This window comes from Ursus maritimus (genome assembly GCF_017311325.1).
Source record: "Ursus maritimus isolate PB19 chromosome X unlocalized genomic scaffold, ASM1731132v1 scaffold_X1, whole genome shotgun sequence".
Lineage (NCBI taxonomy): Eukaryota > Metazoa > Chordata > Mammalia > Carnivora > Ursidae > Ursus > Ursus maritimus.
The window spans coordinates 86,033,832-86,049,515 of NW_024423319.1; the positions used below are offsets into that span (position 1 = coordinate 86,033,832).

General features: G+C 35.2%; 1 protein-coding gene across 6 annotated transcripts in view; it reads right to left on the reverse strand.

Annotated features, from left to right (window-relative positions):
- The window catches only part of KDM6A (lysine demethylase 6A), a 204,092-nt gene that overhangs the window by 118,134 nt on the left and 70,274 nt on the right, over window positions 1-15,684 (reverse strand). For all 6 annotated transcript variants that reach the window (XM_040632725.1, XM_040632697.1, XM_040632731.1 and 3 more), the window contains exon 4: window positions 7,888-7,937. In XM_040632725.1, the coding sequence (XP_040488659.1) occupies window positions 7,888-7,937 (50 nt within the window). The remainder of the gene's footprint in view (window positions 1-7,887; window positions 7,938-15,684) is intronic.

A 15,684-nucleotide genomic window follows, 5' to 3' on the forward strand; every position in this document is an offset into this window, starting at 1 on the left:
TCTCTTATTTTTTGAAATATCTACAGTACGTTTTTAAATAATAAATTTTACATTAAGTTTTCCTTATAGGTAAGATTAGAGGGGAGTTCCATGGCTGGCAATGGTAGACTAATGTGTTTTGGACTTAAATCCCAATTCCCTCTTCTACCCAAGTAATTATAGCTAGAAAAGCTGGACAAAATATTGTTTTAAATCTGTTTTCAGGCATCAGACAACTACCAGGGCATCAAAACCTTGCAAAGTTACAATCAGTAACAGCCAAAATTCATTAAAAACCAAATTCCTTCTACAATAAAATGAATAAATTGTGGCATATTCATATAACAAAGTACTACACAGCAATGAAAACAAACTACTGCACTATACAACTACAGGGATGAATTTAACATATACAGTACTGACTGAAAGAAGACAAGACTTAAAAATATGCTACACAATTACATCTTTATTAAAAGTTCAAAAGCAAGCAAAATGGTATCGATACATTATCACACTATTGCTTCCAATTAAGGCTAATTAGTAAGATGACACTGGTGAAGACCCTCCTAGAGACATAACTATAAAATAACTACAGCTTTATAATAACTATAACCTCTGGTTTATTTGTAATACATAAAATAAAGCAGCTAACTAAAGGCACTGAGAAGTAAACAGATACAGGCAGATTCCAGTGGAAAGAAGTGGCAGTCTGAATAGTGGCCCCTAAAATTCTATATCCTAAATCCCCAAACTGAGAATATTTAACTTACATGGCAAAACATACTCTGCAGTTGTGATTAAATGGATTGTTAGATGGGAAGGTTATCCTGAATTACCCAGGTTAAACCTGATGTAATCACAAGAGTCCTTAGTAAGAGGGAGGCAAGAAAGTTAAAGGCCAAAGGCAATGAGGGGACAAAATGCAGTAAGATACAGGGCCATGAGCCAAAAGAATGTGGATAAACTTCAGAAGCTGGAAAAGGCAAGAGATTCTCCAATAGAGCCTCCAAAAAGAACTAGCCCTACTGACAACTTGATTCCCCTAAGCCTCATTTGGGATTCTGACTTTCAAAACTGTAAGGTAATTAAATTTGTGGTCAGTTGCTAAAACAGCAATTGGAAACTAATATGAAAGGCCATTCTTAGAGGAGGAAAGTTGTATGGGCTGAGTTCCATTTTCCCAGCTATTAACTTGCTGCCAGGCATAGCACATGTGAGAGTGGGTCATTAGTAGAAAAAGCAGTCTTTCTAAAATAGAAAACCTTAAGACTGGAACCAGGAGAGATCACAACCCACTAAATAAAGGGAAATTCCAGAAAAAGAAGAGCCAGAGAATTCTAAATTCTATCCACATGTCTGACTAATTCCTGTATGCAAGTTACAGACTCAACTAAGTTAAAGACAAAAGATCTAAATTGATAGTTAAGTTGCCACCCAAGGAAGTTGAGTTTGCGGTTCAAGTCCAATAAAGATAAAAGAGATAAAGGTGGGGGGATAAAAGAGAAAGGTGGAGGGAACCTCCCTAGAAGAAAATAATAGAACCAAGACAGTATAATTTTCATTATGTCCAGTACCTAACACAAAATTACACAAATACAAAGATCCAGGAAAACAGAACACAATCTCAGGAAATTAGAAAATCAACTGAAACCAAACCCAAAATGATAAAGATGCTAGAAAATGGCAGACAAGGGGCATGTGGGTGGCTCAGTTGGTTAAGCATCTTCCTTTGGCTTGGGTCATGATCCCAGGGTCCTGGAATCAGGTCCCACATCTGGCTCCCTGCTCAGTGGAGAGCCTGCTTGTCCCTCTCCCTCTGCAGCTCCCTCTGCTGCTCCCATCACCCACCCACGCAGCCCCCCCCCCTTGCTTGTGCGCTCTTTTTCTGTCAAGTAAATAAATAAAATCTTTAAAAAAAATTTTTTTTTAATTTTAAAAAAGAAAATGGCAGACAAGATTTTATAGTTGCTATTCTAATTATCATCAACAAAACAAGCTCATAATTAAAAAGACAGGAAATCTCAACTAAGAAATAATTTTACAGGAAACCAATGGAAAATCTCTAACTGAAAAATGTAATATCTGAAATAAAATTCAATGGACTGGACTAATAATTAAGTGATGACAACAAAGAAAGAATAAACTTCAAAACAGAAAAACAAATTATCCAATGTGAAGACCACAGAAAAAAAAAAAGCCCCTTAGGGACATTTATATAAAAACAAATTATCTAACCTACATGAATTGGATCCCCAGAAGGAAAGAAAATGAACAAAAAATTATTTGAAGAAATAACGACAAAAATTTCCCCTATTTAATGCAAATTCAAAATGCTCCAGCAGGATAAATATGAAGATGCTCATGCAGTGATATTATCATGATCAAACTATAGGAAGCCAAAGATAACAAGCAAATCATGAAAGAAGCAAAAAAATTGTGTACAGGGACAGTGGTTCAATTAAGAGCTGATTTCTCATTAGAAAGAGGAAGGCAAGGGGCACCTGGGTGGCACAGCGGTTAAGCGTCTGCCTTCGGCTCAGGGCGTGATCCCGGCGTTCTGGGATCGAGCCCCACATCAGGCTCCAACGCTGGGAGCCTGCTTCTTCCTCTCCCACTCCCCCTGCTTGTGTTCCCTCTCTCGCTGGCTGTCTCTATCTCTGTCGAATAAATAAATAAAATCTTTAAAAAAAAAAAAAAAGAAAGAGGAAGGCAAGGAGGTAGAACTTCACTTTAAAAAGGCAAGCCAAGCCGTTAATTCCATAACCAGCAAAAATGCCCTTTAAAAATGAAGTCAAAAAATATTTTCAGATAAAAGAAATTCATTTCTGCCAGATCTTTACTATAAGAAATGCTAAACGAAGTTCTTCGGCCTAAAAGAAAATGATAGTACATGGAAATGAGTCACAGAAAGTAATGAAGAGTATCAGAAATGATAACCATATGGGTAAATACAAACCATTACTAATAACATTGTAATATATAGGCCTGTTCAAAGCAAAAGATCATCTCATGGAGTTAATAATGTAAATTTAATAGATATAACAACTATCACATAAAGGACATGGATGGGTAAGAAGTGGACTTACGTAATTGCAAACTTTCCACAGTTTATGTGAATGGATACAGTATTAACTGAGAAATTGAAGATATATATTAAATTGAAGACTGAAAAATTAAAAATATATACTATAATCCCAGTGAACGAATAATGGAAAGAAGAGCTGAAATGGACAACAGGATAAAGTAAAGTAATTGTAAAACACATTCAAATATCAAAAAAAGAGTAGGGAAAGTAGGTAAGGAAGAACATAAGACCAAGAAACTGAAAGGACAAACAGAAGAGGAAAAATCAAATTAAGACACAAACCCAATCATATAAATGAGTACATTACTGTGAATGGTTTAACAGTGCAAGTAAAAAATAGATTTTTCAAACTGCATAAAAAAGCAAGATCCACTTATAAGTTATCTACAAAAGAAGAATTGTAAATATAAAGATACCATCAGGTTGGAAAGAAGAGGAAAAGGATATATCATGTAAATAGCAAGCCTAAGGAGGACAGAATGTCTGTATTAAAATCAGATGAAACATATGTCAAGACAAAAAGGAATTACCAGAGGTAAAAATAATTATTTTATAACGACAAAAGGGTCAATTCATCAGGTAAAAATAACAATCACAAATGTATACGTCCTAGTAAGAAAACTTCAAAATGTATTGTTTTAAAAAGGGCAAAATTAAAAGGCAATTCCACACTCATAAGCAATAACTCCCAGCAAATGATAAACACAAAAATCATCAAAGACAGAAATTTGAAAAACACTATCAACTGCCTTTCCCTGTTGTTCATAGCATAGGACAACCAAAAATGCAAATCCTGCAGCTGTTTTCAAGTGTAGAACCAATAAAGTCTTAATATATTTCAAAAGAATGAAATCATACAAAGTATGTTGTATAAATAAAATAGAATGTCACTAACAATGAGATATCTAAAATAACCCAAATATTTTGAAATAACATAACATGTATCCGAATAACCCATGGGTCAGAAGAAAGAGGAAGTAGAAGACATTTTCAAATAAATGGTAACAAAAATACTATATATAAAAATTTGTGGGATACAATTAAAGCAATGCTAACAAAAACAGGTACCTTAAATACTTATATTAGGGGAAAAAATTAATCATCTAAGCTTCTACCTAAATAAGAGAAAATTAAACAAAAAGCCAGCAGAACAAATAAAGACAATCAGGAATCAATCACTACCATCAGGAAAATGTAGATAAAACCAAGATGAAAAACTACTATTTACCTACTAGAATGGCTAAAGTGAAAAGAGATTGACAATACCAGGTACTAACAAAGATGTAAAACTCCAGAAATCAAATGTTGCTAGTTGGAATGTAAAATGGTACAGCCTCTTTGGAAAACAATTTGGCAATTAAACCTACAACTGCAACGTGACCCAGCATTTCCAAACCCTAGGTACATATACCAAGAAAAATTAAAACCTCTGTCCACACAAAGACAAATAATGTTCACAGAATTTCATTTATATTTACGTCAAGCTGGACACAACACAAATGCCTAGCAACTGATAAATGGAATAACTGTGGCAGAATCATTCTATGAAATACTACTTAAAGATTAAAAAGAACACAATATTGATACACACAACATGGATGAGTCTCAAAAATAGCACTCTAAATGAAAGACATCAAAAACAAAAGAATACATGCTGCTTTGATCCAGTTGTGAGGCATTCTAGGAAAGGCAAAACTAGAGAGATAGAAAGCAAATAACTGCCTGCCTGGGACCAGGGGTCAAGCAAGAATGGGCATCAACTGTAAAGCGGGCACAAGGGAACACTGAATGATGGAAACATTCTGCATCTTAATTGTAGTAATGGTTACACAACCTCACATAAACTGCCGAACACAGCAAGCTTATATGCTTAAAATAATGTAAATTATACCTCAAAAAAGCTGGTGAAAAAAATCATCAGATATTTTTGTGGAGCTAAACAACTTAATTAGATAGTTTATTTGGAAAAACCACCAAGAAAGGACAGTCAAGGAAACCCTAAAAACAAGAACAATGGGAAAGGGTGCCAGAGTGCTACCATATATTTAAATATATTATAAAATCTCTAGAAGCAAAATAGTATGGTAATTAGTTCATAAACAGACTAACAAAATACACCAGAAAACCCATAAGCAGACAAAATTGCACATGAAAATTCAGCATACAATTAAGACAACATCTCAAATTACTAGAGGAAAAGATAGATTTTTTAACAATACATTGTGTTGGGATAATTAGCCATAAGGAAAAAGATAAACTTAGATGTTCCTCACAGTATACATCAAGGATAAATTAAATCTCAAACGGGACAGAGATTTAAATTAAAAAATAAAAACCATTCAAGTACTAATAAAGAGTATGTGGGTGAATTTTTCTAACACCTGAGAACAAGGAAAAAACCTGTCCTAGAACTCAAAATAGGAAAAGACTGATAAATTTGACTACAAAGAAATAAAAGACTTCTGCACGGGCAAAAACAAACACACAAAAGCAAAGCAAAACAACAATGGAAAACTGCAACTTGTACTGCAGATAAAGGATAAATACTTCCTACAAAATATAGCTGTAATAAAACAAAAATAAGTGACCCACACAAAAATAGAAAACTAGGCAAGAGATATGAATGAATATTTCAAAGAAAAAGAAATAGTCTTTAAACTTTAATTTCAAAAACCTCAACCTTGCTAACAATTAAGAAAATGCAAATTAAAACAACAATAAGCACCATTTCTCACCTATCAGATACAAAAACCCTGCTGACATAAACTTTCTTGGTTAAGATCAAGGGGAAATCAGCACTCCCAAAGCAGCTGTATTTAACACTTAACCTTATAAAGGATCCCACTTATACACCAAAGAATCACTAACAAAAATATGAAAAGACACTTTTACTACTTACTGCATTACTATCTGTAAAGGCAAAAATTGAAGCAACTGATTTGAATAAACTACAGAATAAATCTTCATAACCTTGAGTTAGGCAAAGATTTCTTATGTGCAACACTAAAAGCACAAGAAATAAAAGGTTGAGAAAAATGGACAGCATCAAAATTCAAATTTTTTGCACTTCAAAATATACTACACCAAGAAAGTGAAAATACAAGCCACAGACTTTGAAAACATATTTACACATTAAGTATCTGATAAGAGATTGTATCCAGAATGTATAAAAAACTCTGACAACATACCTAATAAACACACACACACACACACACACACACACACACACACGGTTTGCACAGGTATTTCACCGAAGAATATACACAAATAGCCAGTATGTTAAAAAGATGCTAAACATTATCAGTCATTTGAAAAATGGAAATAAAAACAATAAGATGCTACTTCATATCCACTAGGATGGCTACACTCAAACACTGAACAATTACAAGTCCTGACAAGAAAGGGAGAAACTGAAACCCTCATACATTGCTGGTGAGAATGTAAAACATTATAGCCACTCTGGGAAACAGTTTCTTAAAATGTTAATCATAAATTTACCCTACAAACTCAGCGATTCCACTCCTGGCCATCTACCCCAAAGAACTGAAAATCTATGTCCACATAAAACTTGAACACAAAATGTTCATGGCAGCATTATTATAATCTACGTCCACACAAGAACACAAATGTTCGTGGCAGCATTATTCGCAATGGCCAAAAAGTGACAACTAAAATGCCTATCAACTAATGAATAAAACACGGTATATCCATACAATGGAATATTAAATAATAAAAAGCAATTAAGTATTAATACATGCTACGAATGGATCAACCTTGAAAACGTATCTAAGTGAAAGAAGCCAGTCACAAAAAAACACATATGATATGATCCCATATGTATGAAATATCCAGAAAATACAAATACACAGAGACAGAGAGTAGAGTAGTACTTGCCAGAGGTTGGGCATGAGGTTTCATTATGGGGAGATGGACATGTCCTAGACTAAGACTGTGGTTATGGTTGTACAACTCGTGAAAATTTACTAAAAGTCATTGAACTGCATAATTAAAACAGCTGAATTTTATGCTATGTAAAAACTATACTTCAACAAGCTTTTAAAAGTAAACGTAAAGCCACAGACTGGAAAAGATATTTTCAATACATTTTTTTAAATGACCAAAATATATTGTTAAAACTTCTACAAATTGAAAAGAAAGATAAACTAGGTGATGGAAAAATAAAATATACCTTAAAAATCTAAAATGGCAATTTAGATAAAGAAACCCCACTCATCAATAAACTTATGCTTAAAAATAAACATGATGTGAAGATTAACCTGCCCAGGTAACTTTATGAACTGCTTAAACTAAGAAAATGGATGACTCACAGTTCTTCATTTAGGTAGATCTTTTAAAAAATGGTTAGGTTCAGCTGTCCTCAGAGCTCCAATTACAGACAGACTGTACTAAGAAAGATTTCTATTGTAATTTTCCCATCGTTCCTTGCCTTTTCAATCTTATATACCTATCTTATGCATCCAATAAAGCCTTCATTTATTCCCAGGTACCAACTTAAGACAAAAAAAAAAAAAAAAAAAAGAATCATTTTGTTGCCCTTTGGTTTTACTTACTTTTAAATTCTTACACTTAGGATCATCTTAGACCAATAAACTGTGTCAGAGTAATCTCTCTCTTTTAATAAAATACAAGGTGGTTCATACAAGATAATACGAAGAACACTTTCCTTTCCAATCTCCTTTACTTACAACGTTTTTAAAGTAATTAACAAAACAAAGAAAAAAGTGCACAATTCATTTTGAGCATAACCAGCAGTAATCGGCCTAAAAAATAAGTAGGAAACAGACATGCAAATATTCACTAACCTTCCAGTAGTCAGATTGTAAACTGTAGTACCTCTGGTATGCAGATAATGCTGAAAGAGGGAAAATAAGTGTGAGTCCCAATTACGTCCCATATCAAATCAATAATACATTTTTAAGAAACATCACAACAAGCTTCCCATCATACCCACCACCACCTTCCAACAGATAGTGATATTTAAGACCAAACAATTTAGAAATCTGGGGCCTCCCCTCCTCATAGTCAGACATAATAACAAATATCAAATATATAGGAGTTCAAAGATGTAAAACTGTTCATATCTCAGACCTAATCTTGAACAGAATCTAGGCTACCTCTTAAATCAACATGGCCTTCCTCACAGACCAAATCTGATAAAAGGATTAAGATTTTCCAAGTCTACTTCAGAATGTGATGAATTATTTGTTCCCACAAGAGATCTCACTTCTTTTTTTTTTTTTTTTTTTTTTTAAGATTTTATTTATTTACTTGACAGAGAGACAGCCAGCTAGAGAGGCAACACAAGCAGGGGGAGTGGCAGAGGAAGAAGCAGGCTTCCCAGCAGATGAGCCTGATGTGGGGCTCGATCCCAGAACGCCAGGATCACGCCCTGAGCCAAAGGCAGACGCTGAACGACTGCGCTACCCAGGCGCCCCAGGATCTGACTTCTAAGAAAGACTAAGAGCTCAACCATCTCAAAGAGGAAAAGGAGTATTTCTTTTGTGATGTTTCCTTTCATATAATCAACAACAACAAATATCCAGCCCACAATTAACTTACTCCAACTCAATTCCAAAATAGGGCATCCCATACCCCTAAATCCACCACGAGGCATAAAAGGCTATGGAAAAAATTACGGTTCCTGTCAATCCAAAAACCCAGGTTAAAAAAACAAAGTAAACTAGGGGCGCCTGGGTGGCACAGCGGTTAAGCGTCTGCCTTCGGCTCAGGGCGTGATCCCGGCATTCTGGGATCGAGCCCCACATCGGGCTCCTCCGCTGTGAACCTGCTTCTTCCTCTCCCACTCCCCCTGCTTGTGTTCCCTCCATCACTGGCTGTCTCTATCTCTGTCGAATAAATAAATAAAATCTTTAAAAAAAAAAAAAGTAAACTAAAAATTATACATATACTTTAGAATTGGTAGAGAGTCCTTTTTAAAAAACTGTTGAGCAATAAATAAGTCATGGGGATATAATTTACAACATGGTGACCGCAGTTAATAATACTGTATTGTGTATTTGAAAGTTGCTGAGGGTGTAAATCTTAAAAGTTCTCATCACAAGAAAAAAAAAATTTTAACGATGTATGGTGATGGATGTTAACTAGACTTACTGTGCTCATTTTGCAATATATACACTGAATCATTATATTATACAACACCTAGAACTAATGTTATAGATCAAGTATACCTCAATTTAAAAAAGACTTAGATTTTTCATGGGGCGCCTGGGTGGCTCGGTCATTAACCTTCTGCCTTCGGCTCAGGTCACGATCCCAGGGTGCTGGGACTGAGCCCTGTATCGGGCTCCCTGCTCGGAGGGAAGCCTGCTTCTCCCTCTCCTACTCCCCCTGCTTGTGTTCCCTCTCTCGCCGTCTCTCTCTCTGTCAAATATATAAATAAAATCTTTAAAAAAAAAAAAAAAAAGACTTAGATTTTTCACATAAAGATTAAGCAAGTATAAAATTTTTATGGGGGGAAATTAATATTTTCTAGAACTGCATGTGTAATGCTTTCATATTGTTTATCAGTAAACAGCTAAAATATATGTGAATATAATGCAGAGAACTTTCTAAACATGTTCAAATTAGAGAAGTATTACCCAAAAATATCATCAAGTTAACTTTTTTAAGTAGTGTTCATCTTTTTTGGCATAAAGATGATGCCAACCAACCTATCCTTGGAAGGGCATTCAGAAATACGTCGTTTTAGAGAAAAGTTGATTGCAAACCATCCCACATTTTCTAGTTCTTCACACATGATTGTTGCTGGCTCATAAAGGTCACTGATTAACAGTCTTCTAAAAAGAAAAGCAATCCAACTTACCATTCTAACTGGAAGAGAACAAACAATCATCACTGATTTATAAATGGCAGTCGTGGGAAAGGTACTTTCCCTCTACTGCTGGATGCGAACAAGGAAACCTATATATCACTAAATGCCACCACAAAGGGAACTATTCTTAGTATGAAGCCCATAGAAGATAGCAGAGGAAACAAATGGAACATAGCTGGATACTTGTAGATCTAAACTAGGCCCCGTACACAACTCACCCGTGAAGTTCCAGTTGTGGGAGGCAATCAATTTGCTTATTATTTAAGCTAGAATCAGTTCTTTGCTTTTGTACCAAAATCATCCTAACCAATAAAAGTCAGGGTCCCTAACAATTTTGTGCACTCACCATATTAAATCTGGACTGCCCTTTCAATGGTGTTCTAGGATTCCAACAACTCTGGAAGGCATGTTTCCAATAACCTGACTAATAACTTCATAAAATTCCCATTTTAAAATTGGGAGGAGCCCTTAAAAAGATAGTATGGTGTCTTCCAAAGTAAATGAAACATGAGGTACAAGAAGCCTATGTGACTATCAGCTGGGAGAAACTGGCATCCGTACTACTATACGGTGAACCAAGAAATAAATATGAACCCTCAAATTCAAAGTCAAGAAAGTAAATGCTCCAAAGTGCAAGCACAGATTTCCAAATGAGACACTCCTTCCATGAGCATGTGTTACTTTTCCAATTATACTCTGCCCCATTAGGCCTAGCATCCTATTTTAAGAAAAGAACTTAACATATTTTCTGATTCCTAATCCCAATATATCATTCAAACTCTAAAGACGATACAAGTACCCATCACCAGTCTCTAGTGAAATCCTTCTAATCAAAGCAAAGTCATCATTTCAAATCTCTAAGTAAGTTACTTATCCATGAAAAAGAATTCCTAGTCCACTGTAACTAGACTTTTCTAAAGTCCTTAACAGAGAATAAGGGAAATCATTTGTTCGGACATCCATATAATGCTTAAAACCTTTTTCACAATGACTGTAGCATATTATCTTACTAGGCTCTTCCTTCCCTAAATCATCTAATCTTCACTTTGTGATCCTTGAGCTCTCTATTGGTTCAAGAAGTCCTTCTTCATCTCACTAGGAAATCTTTTTAACATTACTTCAGGCAAGATTGTCATTTTCTCTTGCCACTTAACAAAAAATGGTGTGCCCAAACATATGACTATCCACTCTGTATCAATCAATTTCCAAAGCTCAGATCTTTTTAAACCTGGGAACCAGCTTTATTTATGAACAGACTTCGAATTATTTTTTCATAATTTTGAGTTTTATTTTGTTTTTAAATAAGCCCATTTAGGCTTTTAGATTAAAAAAAGAAAAATATAATTTAAAAGATTATTTAAAAACTGGCAAAGTACTAACAAAGAAGCTGGGTCTAAAAAAAATAAATGCAAAAGATAACAATGAGAAGCAAGTTAAATTTAACTTTATAACAACTCAAGCATTCTGTATTCTTTCTCACACAATCTCCTTTATTTTGCCCTTTACCTCATGAAGACAGGAGAGAAGAGGAGGAAACAACAAGGAAATTATCAAGGATAAAAGAATCACCTATACAGATGGGGGAGGGTACTATACATAGTCATCTGTCCTTTAACTTCAAAATCGTGCTATACACCTTTTCATATATGAAAATGATAAAATTAAAAAATAATGGTAATACTCAGTTATGATAAGGAAAATAGCCAGAAGTGGCAGAATTGTAAGGAAATAAGCAGTTTTATCATTCTACTAGTCCTATAAGTATAAATTAGTAAAACTTTTTTTAGCACTGTCAGAAGGTTTTAATACAGTTAACCCTTGCACAACACAGTGGGAAAATTCACACATAACTTTCAACCACCCAAAAACTTACCTAATAGTCTACTGCTGACCTAAAGCCGTACCCACAACAAAAAAAGTCGATTAACATATATTTTGTATGTTACATGTATTATATACTGTATTCTTATAATACAGTAAGCCACAGAAAATAAAATGTTAAGAAAATTCTAAGAGAAAATACATTTACAGTACTGTAGTACATTTACTGAAAAAATTCCACATGTTAAGTGGACCCTTGCAGTTCAAACCCATGTTGTTCAAGGATTAACTACACACACACACACACACACACACACACACACACACACTTTTGCTCAGTAAGCCTACCACATCAAGGTATTCCTTCTAAAAACATAAACACAGGGAAATGCCTGTCCTGGGCACGTTGTCTGGTATATTGCCAACATCCTAGGTCTTTGTTCATGAGGCAATTTACTGATACAGATCCACTTTCCCACATCAAGGTATTCCTTCTAAAAACATAAACATGGATGTGTGCAAAGATTTAGCTACAAGGATGGACAATATAGTCATTATATTAGTACCAAAAAAGGAAAGAAACAGTCTACACATCCAATAGAGAATTCATCTACCTATAAAATAGATACTATATAGGAAATTGAAATGTTACAAGTGTGCTTCTCAGAGAAATTAACACGATATACCAGGATAAAGAAAGATGCAGAGTTTAATTCAATTTTCAAATGTCAAAAAATTTATTGTAATAGAAAAGTCTCTAAAGATTTGCATCAGAAATGTTTAAAAACAAGTGCCTCTCGATGATAAAATACCAATGGTTCATTAATGAATTCACATAATATTTCTTAAGTATTAAGTGGCTAGCACCAAGCTAGATAAAGTGAAATAGAGATGTGAACAAACACATGGCTCCTGCTCTCAGGCTGTTGACCTTTTATGGTTATTTATCTTCTAATATTTTTCTTTAAACAGTGAACATAGTATTTGTATAAATGTTAAAATAAGTGTATTTATGTTAAAATTAGGAAATGGTCAACATTACCAATGAGAGCCCCCAGGAAGGCAACAAGATCTAGGAAAAGTAGCAGTTTTAGGTAAACCTATATTCTCACCACTTCCTAAAAGACTGTGACATTAAGCCTTTTTTTTTTTTTCATTTTTTTTTTTTCATCATAATAAGTGTACTCTTTAATTCCTATCACCTATTTCACCTATCCCCCAGCCACCTGCCCTCTGGTACCCATCAGTTTGTTCTCTATAATTAAGAGTCTGTTTCTTGGTTAGCCTCTCTCTTTTTTGTTCCCTTTACTCGTCCATTTTGTTTCTTAAATTCCACATATGAGTGGAATCATATGGTATTTGTCTTTCACTTATTTTGCTCAGCAATATACTTAGTTCCACCCATGTTGTTGCAAATGGCAGGATTTTGTTCTTTTTATGGCTGAATAATATTCCACTCTCTCTCTCTCTCTCTCTCTCTCTCTCTCTATATATATATCTTCTTTATCCATTCATCTGATGGACACTTGGGCTGCTTCCATAGTGTGGCTATTATAAATACAGCTGGCTACTGTACATAAGGCTGCAATAAACATGGGGATGCACGTATCCCTCTGAACTAATGTTTTTGTATTTTGGGAGTAAATGCCCAGTAGTGCAATTCCTGGATCATAGGACAGTTCTATTTTTAAATTTTTAAGGAACCTCCATACTGTTTTCTAGATTTGCTGCACCAGTTCACATTCCCACCAACAATGCACAAGGGTTCCTTTTTCTCCACCATCCTTGCCAACACATTATTTCTTTGTTGTTGATTTTGGCCATTCTGACAGGTGTGAGGTGATTATCTCACTGTAGTTCTGATTTGCATTTCTCTGATGATTGAGTGGACATCAAGCCATTTAATTCACGTTAATTCCTTATAGGTCACAAGCAGCCTAAAGAGTTTTTCAGTAAAAGAGTAAGGTGTAACTGAAGAATGAGGAGAGAAGTTCAAAGCCTTATTATAATTTGTCTGGAATTAAATAAGGAGAGATTTATTTCCCAAGAAATACAGTAAGGGAGTAAAGAGAGTTAAAACAGATTTAGTAGGTAACAGAAACTTCAGCATGCTTAGAAGTATTATGTCTTTGAGTTAAGATCGTCAAAACAAGAGAAAGAGGGTGTGCCTAATGACAAGTCCATATGCAACACAGGCTGAAAAGAAACGACAACGTAGTTTAAAGGTGATAGCCTTGCCAGAAAAAAGGGAGCTTTCTGCAGAGTTAGATGCAATGGAAATGCAAGGAAGGAAAAGATTTAAAATTCAGTCTACATTCCTAATATTAGACTATGTACTGACTGCAGGCAAAACTCAGCATTTCTGTTTTCACCCTTAGCCCAATGTGTAACTCTACAGTGGGTAAGTCTAAGGAAAGAAGGAAAAGTATGTCCTTCTTTGACATTCTTCAAATTTGTCAGTTGCACTGACTGCCATCTTTAGGTCAGAACAAGCTGTGGTTGCCTAAAGTTATTAGGTCAATAGATTTCTTTGATTTGTTTTGTTTTGTTATCTGAGGTTGGACTGAACGGTTATATTTATACCCTGGGATAAATGATATCTCAGAGAGCTTATATTAACTTTCATTTTATATAAATGACTGATGTACTCAGCTCACTAGCACCTTTCTGCCTTCTTAAATCGTGACTGCCTGAAACACATCTTTTCCCTTTTATGTAGCATTAATACATATTAAATACATGCTACCATTTGAGAACCCCTGTGAACAGCATCCACAACAGACCTTTGTTCCCATCTCCCCTTCTCTCCACATGATTGCAAAGATTTAATATTACAGATTCAAGCAGACAGAAAGTTGGAAAAGCAAAGAAACAAATAATCCTTTTACTGCTGCATCAGCACCTTCACTGAGGCCTTGAAGTCAAATTAATGCACATACTGAATCTCAACTTTACTACTTGTCGTTATTAAATTAATAATGGGTTATCTGGGTGGCTCAGTCGGTTACACATCCGACTCTTGATTTCGGCTCAGGTCATGATCTCAGGGTGGTGGGATCGAGCTCCATGTCAGGCTCTGTACTCGGGTGCAGCGTGGAAAGTCTGCTGGAGATTATCTCCCTTTCCCTGTGCTCCTCCCCCCTGCTCACACTCATGAGCACACGCACTCTCTTTCTCTCTCTAAAATAAATAAATAAAATCTTTAAAAAAATTAATACACTCCTCAAGGTCTTTAGTATCTCACATTTGGCTTACTGTAAGAGACCCAAAGTATATGTCTTGTGTTCTTTCAATGTGTTCTGCTACAGCTCTCTGGTTCCTGAAGCTACTGTAACCTGTGCTTATTGCCTAGACACAGGCTTTTGACAACCTGGGTTATGGTCACTATTTTGCTTTCTTGGATACTTCTCAAGTGCATTTTTTAATTCTAGACCATGAGTGAACTGAACAAAACTAGTGACTCCCAAACTGCAATGGAAGGAGTGGAGGCACTGGTACTTTTTTTAAACATATGTATCACAGTTTGAAAAACGTGGAATACATTTAAATGAAGTTATACGAAGAAATAGAGTGCAATGACTGAATGCAATGACAACGTATGAACAATCACCTGGACTGTAACAGGTTTTCAGACAGATATGTACTATTCATTCTATGGCTATTATATGCCTGTATAGGTCAGTATTTTGGATTTTTATTTCATATTACTTTACTATCTGAACACAAATTTGTATTGTATAGCAAAAATATATACAATGCAAACTAATTCCAATGACTCTATCTGAAAGGAGTTTTGAACAAAGAGTACACTCTTAAAAGAATCACAACCTTCAGGGGCGTTGGGGTGACTCAGTCGGTTAAGCACCTGACTTGTGATTTCGGCTCAGGTCATGATCTCATGGACTGTGGGATGGAGCGCAGGGTCACATAGGGCTCCACACTCAGC